Raw genomic sequence first — 12,015 nt, forward strand, 5'->3', positions numbered from 1 at the left:
TAAAACATAATAAAATAATTCTCTGGCCGAAACGTCGTGAGAATAATTTTATTATGTTTTATTTTTATTATTTTATTACTTCCCTTCTACGTGACTTTACCGAAAGAACCAAGAAGATAAAAGGATATTCTTTGATTATTGAAAAACAAGCAACAGTACATCATTGCAGGCCACATGCACAGCAAAGCCTGGATTATATCTGTTCTCAAAGTCGTAACTACATAATGTTATAAGACGTTGACAATTGCGACTTATCCTTCGTGTATCATTGACTGCCATAGCCATGACTTTGACCAAATCCATACTCTTCGGTTCTTTCGGTAAAGTCACGTAGGTGAAAACATAATAATAATAAAATAATAATAAAATTGTATTCTTCTATTTTTTTTCACCTATGTGACTTTATCGAAAGAACCAAAGAGTATGGATCCTTGCAGTCACGAAAACTTCAAATCTAGAATTTGACCAAATCACCGTGATGCTAAGCAGCGTTTGAGCCTGGGTAGTGCATGGATGGGGAGCCACCACCACCACCATGCGCAAGAGACGGGTGCAGTAGGCGTTATGGGCAGTAGAGAGCATCGCAGCAGAATCCACTCTGATTCTGCACTCCCACCACCTTCGCCAACCCGCACTGACCAGCGTGGTGAAGTATGGTTGAACAACTCTCTCACGACTGGGCATTGCATGAGAGGGCCCTCATCCGGCAGTGGACTGACAGAATTTTCAGATTTCGATTTAAAGCTTTCGTGACTGCAGGGATTCATCTTCTTGATTCTTTCGGCTGCTTGCGTTGTGGTCGAAACGTCGTGAGAATTATTTTATTAAGTTTTATTTTAATTATTGTATTATTTCCATTCTACGTGACTTTACCGAAAGAACCAAGAAGAATTTTCAGACTTTTCTTTTGCTATCCGTTGCACACGGTTGCACTTTATTTTTCGCTCGGTTGCAATTTACTTTGCCCAGTCGGTGTTGGCTGCTGAGGACGTGACATGTTTATTTTTTCATTCCTATTTCTCCGTGGCCCTCCCTTCCCCCCCATGTACCGCTCCCGGTTCTGCTGTAATGGTGCACCGATGCACACTTACTTGAGGGCGATATTGGCACGTAAAACAAAGATGGATTGCTTGATTGAATGTTATTGAAATACTGCAACCAATTCAGTGCAATTAACCTTTTTGCTAAAGATAAAGTCACAGAATACTTAAAAGTGTCATTACATCAAAGAGTTCAGTTAACTAAAAGTCACATAATTTTCCCTGCAGCGTGATAATGTATTTTCTGGTCATTAAACATTGCTCAAAGAGAGACTGCTGCTGGATTAGACGGACCAGTGTCTAATAATGCCACAAGTCATAGGGAATGATTGTAAGTTTACTATTCAATCACCCCGATTCGTAGGAAAATTAAGCAATAGTCGTTCATTCGAATGTTGGTTTGCAGATATTATCTATCAATTTTCGACGACGAACTTTAATTATAGTCCTTGCAAGTCAACACATGCTGGCTTTAGAACGTCAAGGCAACACAAATAACACGGATGTGCATTTGATTGTGAAAACAAAGGTGGTAATGTTGCTAGACACATCGTCGTGCGGAGACACATTTTGCGACTGTGTAAATACCTGCTACAATAAAGGATACCGGTATTATTATCTGCTGGGCAAAATTGAATTATCTCGGTAAACAAAGGCCAACATTACATTCACTGTATCAGTGCTCTGCAAAATCTCAGATGAAAAATAACACCCACATTGAGACACGTGCCCTTATCCGGCCCTTTGAGAGATAAATGCAACAAAGTCATCTCCACCACTGATGAATAAAGAAGTTGCTTCACCTTTTCCAGCAACAATACAGGTGTTAAGATGTTCACACACCAAAATAGACACCTATTACAAAAAAGAAAAAAGTCTGTATTAACCACACGCGCTTGTGGTAAGAAAATTCAAACAGACCCTAACCCTAATTGTCCTTGAAACAAAAAGGGCCTACACCAGACACGGCCTCCTTTCTGGCCGTGTCTCACAGGTATTAGACCAGAGAACGCTAAACGGCGAACAGCACAAAGGCAAAGCTAATATCAGGGTACCACGGCTAAGCCAGCACTCTCTCACGTCAACGAGCATGTTTAAATAAGAGCTGGCATAGCTGGTGGTTGAGAGAGAGCCAGGGAGGGCATTGAGAAAAGGGGGGGGTGGGACGTGGCAGATCCAACAATTTAAGAGCATGTGACAAGGTGAACAGCTGAAAAGGTCGAAATACGCCTTGCGCAAAAACGCTGGCGTCATCATGCCCTCGTTTGGAGAGGCCAGGACATTAGGCGTTTTCCCACAAAGGTGCCCATTCTAAACATTGGCAATGCCCCATTGAAATAGCTAAATATATAACTCCCCTTCTGATGTCTGTCTCCACGTACAAATAAACGTAATGTCTTCAACTTGCCGTCGGCCACACAAAAGTATTGTCTTCAACGTTCCATCGGCCACACGGCATTCCGATCAGCAGCATTAGTTCAACACAAACACATTCTGAAGTGGTTTCGACATTCAATGTCTCATCGGCAGGACCAGGCTCGCTTAAATCAATGCCTGTGAGCTGCCCCGCTGTTTATAGACAAAGTCCCTTTTATATTAGTTCGTGTTATTTACACAGTGAACGGCAACATTTTTTTCAGAAACTAGTCACGCAAAGGCTGTCGACACACAGGAAGGAAATAGAACGGTGAGAGCACGAGCGCGAATCACAATTTACTGAACGGAAGCAAAAGGTCAGCAATAGGACGAGGAAGAAGAAGGAGGGAGGAGGAGGAGGTCGTCCTGGATTTTCCGACAGCGCAACGGAGACGCCGGCAACGTACATTGTTCTTCTGCGTCTCGCGGCCGTCACTGCTGTCGATCAGCTCGGCCTGGCTCTCGACGGGAGAGACCTGAACTCCGATTTTGAGATTGGTTTTCTCGTGCATGTTCCGCTCGTACTCACGGACGTCCTCCAGACTCATGTCTGCAAAAAAGTATGTTCCAGAGTGTCCAACAAAATGCAGACTTCGCCTTTTTTTTTTTTAACTCCCGCGCCGCCACGGTGGACGCTGATGTCCAAGAGGAGGAGGAGGAGGGGGGGTTGTGGAGCCATTCGGTTTCCGAGTGCTCGGAGCATCGAAGGAAGGGAAAATAGGGCCACCAAAGCGTCGGCAAGAACCGTGCGAGAAAGGAGGAAAGGCAAGCAAGCCAAGGTAGTTAGTCCGGCCCACTACCACCCCCCGAAGCAGCTTCTTGCTTAGCGCTTAGGAACAAAGCTTTCGGACAAGACGAGGGGGGGTGAAGGAGCAGAGTCAGGGTTGGAGGTAGCCTTGCGTTCATCCAACGTAAAACAGGAGGAGCCATCGCCAAGGGTAAGAGTGCAGGGAATCGTTGCGGCGTTGCAGGAAAGTGCTTCTACGGTTCCATTGCGTCCAGGAAGGGAGTAGGAAACAGCCTCGTTGCAGACCAAGAAAAGCTTTTCGGAAAAGTCGTTATTGGAAGCGAAGGATCACTGCTGCGCTGCAGGCCTGCGGGGCGCACCCACGTGCGCCCGTCGAGGTTACGAAGAACGCATCTTGCTCGTGTCGTCGTCCGCGGCGGAGGGGGGGAGCGGGCGGGGGGCGGGAGCGTTTTACAGCACGCGCCTCATGCCAGTGGTGGCTGCTTTCCGGTGGTCGTACATCAACGACGTCACCACGGCGCTCGTGCCAGGCTAGGTGCACGTTAAGGTCACGTGAAGTGTCGAACGCCCGCCGGCAGGTCACAGGGCAGACCCAGCAAGTGCCACATGGGTCGACTGACTGAGATGACTGCTGGCCGATGCGCCATCTGTGCCCCCCCCCTTACTGGCACCCTTACAAGGCACCACCTCACGGCCGCAGCAACGCAGCCGCTTCTCCCCCCCCACGTGGTACTCGGAACGGCGGGGTGCGGTTTTTTGGGGGAAAAGCCCCCGGGCGTGCGAGAGTTCACGTTGCAAGTGACCACGGGCAAATTAAATCGATAGGAAGAGATTTCAATTGGCCGAGGCGGCATGGAACGTGAGTTGAGAAGTTATTGCCGCAGAGATTGATCTCGCTCATTGTTTGATACCCCCCCCCCTTTTCCATCCTTTCCTCCTCCACCACGAAATTGCTCCTGAATATGTTCTCAATGAGTCCAAGCTGCCGATGAGAACAATCTCTGCAGAGCAAGCGGATTTTTATTTATTTTGGGGGCCGCTCAGCCGTCGTGTTTAATTAAATGGGGCCGAAATCGATGAATAGAAATCGATGGGACGAAATCAGTCAACCACGACGACAGTGCCGCGAGGAACGAATCGTTAAATAAATGGCATCGATGACCGCCCTCCACACCCGCCAGCCCGTTGTCCCCCCCACTTTGAGTTGTCAATTCCGGAGCAGTCAGGCACTCTGGGTCCAAGCCTTGCAAGCCACACACCGTCGGTCCATTGTATAATTACGAGCAATAATCCAGAGGCAGCCTAAGAGGTGTTAATGCTTGTGTTTTTAGAAGAAGAAGAAAAAGAAAAAGGGGCATTAGGAGCCCTTTCTCTGCAGCCAGACAGGCGTTAATGGGAAATTCAAATGCGATAGACGGAGCTCAGTCCTAATAAGCCTTTGTCAAGTCGTGCATGCATTATGCATGGGGCAAAGCAGAAGGGAAATGAATATCTCATTAAGGAAAGACAATAACTGTCACAACCGCCGTTACACGACTGTGCAATACATTTCCGCGCAAACACAAAATAAACTTTGCACGCATTTCGCTTTTCGCCGTAACCGCGCTGACGTTCGACGCTTGCGCGCGAGTGTGAAACGCCTGGCGGGTGAGCGAATGAAAAGTTTCGTTTTGTTCTTGGGGTTTTATCTTTCGTGAAGCGCCTCCCACCCAACTTCCCCGTTCTCCATTCAGCTGGGCCCTGACGCACGCGCTAGTCCAAAACGCAAGAGGTAACAGCCACGTGTAGTTCGCCAGCATCCCACCTGCACCCTGCGTACGGGATCCATCGGTGGCTTTCTGGGGGTGTGCGAGACGTGGCCAGATTTGTTTTTTTTTTAGAAGGTAAATCGTCGAAAGCAGGTTGAGCACGGCCCACGTAAGTACAACTACATTGTTTCACCAAACCGACGGACCTGTTCTTCACCTGAGGACGGCTGCTTGCGTTGTGGCCAAAACGTCGTGAGAATTATTCTATTATGTTTTATTTTTATCATTTTATTATTTCCCTTCTACGTGACTTTACCGAAAGAACCAATAAGATATGTATTTGTTAACATTATATTTTTTTTACAAAAATACTATTGAGAATCCAAGGAGTGCCGGCTGCAGTTAAGGTTAAGAACCACTCGCTGCCTCATGCAATCAATATGCCGGACCTTTGTATGAAATTTCGAAATGCAGGTGTTTTCACGTTTCTTTCCGCGATGCTCATCGCCCGCTTGATAACTTCAGAATGCTGATGCTGATTAAAGTTTTGTTTCTATTCAACCCCCCCCCCCCCATTACTTACGGATTGGTGTTATTTTACAGGTGCACAACGACGCGTCTCGTTAAAATATATTAAAACCCTTCACAATGATGCACCCGTCTAATCGCGTGCGAGCCGAGAATTCTTTTTTTGACGTCACATCATTTAGACCCGCCGTGGAGCGAGCGCGCGCCGTGCACACTAACGAGTGAATGCAAAACAAGGCGGTACAGGGCGAGACAGAAATGGAATCGACGATTGCATTTTTCGACCCTGACACCGCGGCCACAATTTCGTCGAATCGTCGGGGTTTTAGTGAATCGTTACAATCTCTGGCGCGGTTTGTAAATGGAAATATGCGGCCATCCTAAGCAAAATCGTTGCTTATATGTAAGTCGTAAAAAAAAAAACATTTACGGAACAACAACAAAAAAATGCACTGCTGTGCCTGTCACAAGCAGCAGGAATTCTGAGCTCAGATAACAAGGTCAATGACATCACACGTGACACCTCGATAAAAAATCCATAGCCCTGACTTTGCTCGCTCTCCGCTACGGAAACGAGCACGTGTTCCATTGGAAACTTCATTACTCATGCTCCAATTAACATCGCCGTCTTGTTTAACCCGTAGTTCACCAATTGAGCAATTTAATGTTACAATTCGCCACTCGCTGCTATCCGAACAAAAGTGATTTTTGTTTTTTCTTGATTTGAAGCTTTCGTGACTGCAGGAATCCATACTCTTTGGTTCTTTCGGTAAAGTCACGTAGGGATAATTTTGTTTATTTTTTTGTTTGTTTTATTTTTCTACCTACGTGACTTTACCGAAAGAACCAAATAGCATGATTTTTGTTGTTGTTGTTGTAAACATTCAATTGTTTTTCTTAATTATTATCCGACACCACATTAGGGTTAGGCACCGGTGATGTAACAGCGTGTGAACTAATATGGCAGATCATATTATCCATGCGGTTATCCAAGAATGCTTATCCCGTGAGAACAAGTGCGGATAACAGGATATATTTACTGAAGAACTCTTACTTGCCAAAGAAAAATGCGTAAAATAAGGAGTTCTCCTGTATCATGCTAAATTCGGCATCTCGTTAATTTCATCCAAATTTATGATCCTGATTGCAGTGATGAAAATTCCACATTCCTATGCTGGGGGGGGGGGGGTAGGTGGGGTGGTCAGTCTCGTCGCAAGACAACCACTGTTAACTTATCATAAAGCGGTCCTACTTTTATCGACCTCGAGATGGATGATGGGCAAAGGCAACCCACAAGTGGAATAAAAGCGTTGTCACTTTTTCAATTGTGGACCCTTAGCCCCCGTCGCGCTACGGCACCACTGTCGCAGACGACAGCACGCAGGAGAATTTAATTGGGAGGAGAATAACATTGCACGACCACTCTCGAAAAGTTGCATTTTATTCTTGCAAACATTGAAAACATTTAAATGTCAGAATCTAGTATATTTGAGCGCGCGCATCCCCGGGCGCGGCTATCACAACGCTGGGACTCGCGAATCGAGCTCCCAAACGGCGGTGGAAACGATGCCAATTTGCGCCGCGCTCCCCAATTAACTCAAACGACTTCGGTTCAATTTCTCCACGAGTGGCGTTGCGGGCGAAGATTTCCAAAACTACCCCCCACTGACCCGCGTACGAGAGTGCGTGCGTTGTGTTCGTGAAATGCCACCGACAAGGGCGCGATAGACAAAACTCTGCCAGTGACTGCCACATCACGGAATGCTCGCCGATGCATTTGACCTTTTTCACGTGCGGGCACAGGCCAAAGTCATTTGCAACAAGGTCGTTGATCCGGGCTCTAAAAATTGATGCGAAATTATGCGTCGATACAGCGGGTTTTTTTTCTTTCTTTCTCCGAATGGCAGGTCATGAATACTGCACTAAGTTTCGTCGGCAATGATGTTCCCAATATTCTAATGACATTGGTAACGTTTTGGTTTCCGAATGCTACATGTTCATTTGCATGTGCGCGTGTGTTTATTTTATACGTGTGTATGTTGTGAAGTCTCACTGAATATTTACCGTCACTGGAGTAGGCACGTAACTGGCACCCACAGCCAGAGGTTACACTCGATCTGACGAGCCGGGTACAGAGACAGCTTCCTGACCTGACCCCGTGCGTTCATGCACATGTACACACATGTTGGTTCGCACGCAACATGAACGTGCTATCGATTTCACCTACGGCACTCGACAAAAGTGGCGAGAAGGAAGTGGAGGAGGAGGGGAGGGGCAGCTTGCCTCCGCAAGTGCCGAGGAGCCCCCGAAGCAGAGGGTTAGACTTCAAGGAGGCTTCACTTAAGAAGCACATAACATGGGTTCGACTTCCCGGCTCAGGCCAAAGGGGAATAAAATGAAGTCAATTGGCTCCTGCTCACCTGCCCGCAGGAATTTCGGTGTAGGAGGATACACGCCATTGTTCTCACCTGTAGGCAGCCAGGTAAAAGTTGGGGTGGCGGAAGGGAGGGTCAGGGTAGCGATAGCACCCTTACCACTGTGGCCATATGTGGCCTACGCATTGCCCACATTTGACAAAGTTCAGCTGTGATGCTTTGAACATCGAAAAGCCATCGTTGTTTTGATTCCCAAAAGATGCTTTCCAGTGAACTGAAATGATTTTTTTTTGTGATCGTCAGTAGTGCGGGGAAGTTCAGTCACGCGAGTGACGCAGCTTTTGGCAAAGTGTCGCACATGAGACCGACAGTCTCTGCAGGAACACGCAGCCTGGGTCAGAGCTCAAGACGGCAACGTTTTTTGAATGGAGGCCAGAGGGAAGGAAGCTGGTGTGAGCGAAGCGAGCGATCTCTCTGTTCACAGACAGCGGCAGGGCCCAGCCACGGGACGATCCAGCCGGTCGGGATGAAGTTCCTGACCTTGTGAGCCCTTGGAACGGAATTGCTCACGCGAGCGGTGCTCCATCCCAGGAGGCGGATGACGAGACGACGGCGCCCATCCAAATTAATTGTGGTTGCTGTGTTGGCGAAGCGTGCGTGGAGATGTAGGTGTCTGGGACGGTGGTGGCAGTGGGGCCGTTCGACCAATTTGAACAGCATGGAGTGCACCGCCCGAACAGCGTTTAAACCGCAACATTGGCTGCGGACATGAGCTGCCGATTGCCCCTTCTGTTGCAGACTCTTCGTCAGAATTTGTGACCTTTTCTAATATTATTCAAAAAATGTCACCCTTGCAAAATAGAGGCTACAGTCTCATTGGGCCATCTCCTGGTTGTAAGTCACAATCATGTATGTAAGTGTGTGTGTTGATCTTTCTTCGCAACAAACATAGCCAATCATGCTCTTCAGAGGTGCGCGGGAATGACAACAAAGTAAATATGAAAAGCAGTTCTAAAGAAATTAGTTTTCAATCCAGATCATTTAGAAGTGCACAGCTTCAGTGGCTTCCTAACATGATAAGGAAGAGCGTTCCAGACGGCCGCAAAAGCGCACAATGCAGTGACCCTCTTTGTTCGATAGCTCGCCAAAAGCCACCGCGAGGATGACCAGAGTTGGTGCGATTTTTTTTTCTTCGTGACCAGACAAGCAAGACACTTCTTCTTGGTTATTTCGGTAAAGTCACGTAGAAGGGAAGTAATAAAATAATAAAAATAAAACATAACATTCTTCACCTGAAGACGGCTGCTTGCGTTGTAGCCGAAACGTCGTGAGAATTATTTTATTTTATTATGTTTTATTTTTATTATTTTATTACTTCCCTTCTACGTGACTTTACCGAAAGAACCAAGAAGATGAATCCCTGCAGTCACGAAAGCTTTAAATCGAAATTTAAAAGCAAGACACTGTCATTCATTTGTGGCCAAGCACTTCGAGTGTAATGAGTGCGACCTCATGATGAATTCCTTCGGCAACCGAAAGCCAATGCAGCTCGGTGGAGACTGGACGGACACGGTCGAATGTTGTACATGCAGCAGCTTGGTAAAACAATTTTTTGCCAGACATCCCATAGAGTAGTGAGTTGCAATTATCCCTATCAACCATGGTCAATCCACTGCTGGAAGAAGGCCTTGCCAAGAAGGCACCACAACCACCAACTCTCATTATCCTGTGATGTGCTCATTCACCTTGCACCTGCACGTGAACTGACTTGGCTTATATATCATTTTTATTATTTTAATTACCAGCGAAACGTCGTATTCAAATTGTAAATGTTGTGGATTTACTTTTCAACACACCGGTGGGCTGAAGTAGCAACTAATTGCCGCGGTGTTTACGTGACAAACCTTACTGGCCGTGTCGGGTGGTGGAGGGTTACGACACATTTATACTTACGCGATCTAACCCAAAATACTTTCATAATGAATAACATTGGTCGCGAAAGCCCGCTACATCTTAAACCTACAACCTTCTCACTAAATCGACCGGGCAGCGCGCCCCCCCCCCCCCCCCCCGCTCAGCCCCACATGATATCAATGCGGGAGTGAACAATAACATCACGTGTTCAAACTAGCTCGTGCGTTTCCTCAGCCACTTGCAATCCAAGCGCGGACGTTCGCGAAGGGCCATGCAACCCCCGGGAATCGAAAACCCCGTCGCTAGCTCGTGGCGAAAAGCTTCGACCGGAGGAAAGCTCAACGCTGGGAAGCCCAGACCCCGGGGCCTCCGTGTTCCGCCATCGGCACGCGCTGGGGGCTCCCTCCGTCTTGGGTCACGAATGTTGAATTCTTTGTTGAACGTCTCCCACGGGGTGGGGGAGGGGGGGATCCGGTGCGCAGCGGACTCACCGTACCACTCGTCGATCCAGGCAAACGCCTGCCTGTGCCCCACCATCAGCACATCCCGCACCACCTGCTTGCGGGGCGCACACACACCAGCACGCGTTGTGAGCATGCACGCTTGCGCGCGGGTACGCGGCACAGAACCAAAGGCAAAGATTCACCCCCCCCACCCCCCCCCCGTATAGCCTGAACAGACTGTTGGGGCAAAGTGCTGTTAGGGAGCACCTATGAAGGCCGGAACGGCACACGAGGGGGTGGGTGGCCAGCACCACGCCCGGCTGTCATTGACTCCCCAGCGGTGATGATTTTACACACCGCACCAGGTTCTCATTTGAGGCTGAGTTGACCTAGGGAAGGTCCCGGTTCAGATAATCGTCACTGGTCGTTGCCATGAGTGGGAATTGAACCCGGTTCGCCGTGTTTGTAGCGCAGTACACTAACTACCAGAGGTGTGGACTCGAGTCATGTGACTTGGACTCGAGTCAGACTCGAGTCATGAATTTGATGACTTCAGACTCGACTTGGACTTGCATAACAATGACTTTGTCCCACCTCTGCTAACTACTACACTACCGCTCCCCATGCGGCACACCGAAAACAAAGATCGCCCATATAGCCTTAACAGACTGTTGGGGCAAGTGCTGTTAGCCCGCCGGCAGGAGGTCACGGGACAGACCCAGGTGCCATGGGTTGACTGACACACACATTGCACACACGCGTGCACACCACGCGTGTTACGGAGCAGCGGGGGATTTCTCACCTTGTGCACGAACTGCTCCACGCGCGTCTGCAGGCCCCACACCTCGAACTTGACGGTGACGAGCTTGTAGGAGCACATGATGGGCCCCAGCGTGTCCCTCCAGCCCTCGGCCAGGGGGCCCCGTCCCGTCTTGAGAGACTTGAACTGCCTCACATCCTGCGGGTGTGGGAAGCGCGCAACAGTGGGGGAGGGGGGGGGGCGCAGTGGGGGGGAGGTGGGGGTCATACAACTCAGCCCTTCGATCGCCGCTCGGAAGAGGGAGAATTCTAGTGGCGTTCGTGATCCGGCAGATCGTTCAAGCCGCGCGATCAATTCGTGATTTTGAGGTCATCACGCCCATTCGTGTACCCGAGTGGGAAAACAACGGAGGAGCAGCATCGTTTCCCTGCTATGAACTGCTGCAGATCGCATCCGTCCATGAAACAGGGCGCGTTTCCGCGATAGCCTTGCGCCGTATGAACAGCGCCACTACCAAATGAACGAATGGTTGGATTTGATATCACGATCGTGGTGGTAAGTTGCTTCTCCGTGGCGGGGCTAACAGCAGTTCTGACCGAAGGGTCTCGCCCTGTGCGTCGGAGGTTTGAAAACCGATGGAGTGCAGCCACAGGGAACCACTTTTCACGCGACTCAATGGATAGAAAAAGCGCTGGGGCCTTCGTGCGTTGTGCAAAGGACATCAACAGTTCCTGAAGAACTGCATTGTGGTCCTCTTGTCTTAGATCACCTCCATGAAGTAAACATTTGAGCAGATGCGACCAACTCTCGGCAGCATTGGCTGACATGCAGTTATTCAGGAACTGTTGATGAGTTTTGCACAAGCCAGCAAAAAGCATGTTTCTGGTGGTTGTATGAAACTTGGTGCTTCAGCCCGAACTGATTTTTCTGTCATGGTGATGGGTTTGCTTGTCATTTACATATTTGAATTACTCTGTGGGTGCAGCAAGGGAATGTGTACAACGTTTTTCCAGCTAATTGGATGTAATGCCTTTCGTAGGAAT

At 48.6% G+C, this 12,015-nt stretch overlaps 1 protein-coding gene across 1 annotated transcript in view; it reads right to left on the bottom strand.

The window, feature by feature from the left end:
• The window catches only part of LOC133347817 (cytoplasmic phosphatidylinositol transfer protein 1-like), a 103,549-nt gene that overhangs the window by 20,868 nt on the left and 70,666 nt on the right, over positions 1-12,015 (bottom strand). The window contains exons 7-8 of the mRNA XM_061560459.1: positions 11,015-11,170; positions 10,261-10,324 (exon numbers count right to left, since the gene is read on the bottom strand). Coding sequence (XP_061416443.1) covers positions 10,261-10,324; positions 11,015-11,170 — 220 coding nt within the window. The remainder of the gene's footprint in view (positions 1-10,260; positions 10,325-11,014; positions 11,171-12,015) is intronic.

The sequence above is a fragment of the Lethenteron reissneri genome, chromosome 3 (genome assembly GCF_015708825.2).
Source record: "Lethenteron reissneri isolate LAM-NWPU_2019-01 chromosome 3, ASM1570882v1, whole genome shotgun sequence".
Classification (NCBI taxonomy): Eukaryota; Metazoa; Chordata; class Hyperoartia; order Petromyzontiformes; family Petromyzontidae; genus Lethenteron; species Lethenteron reissneri.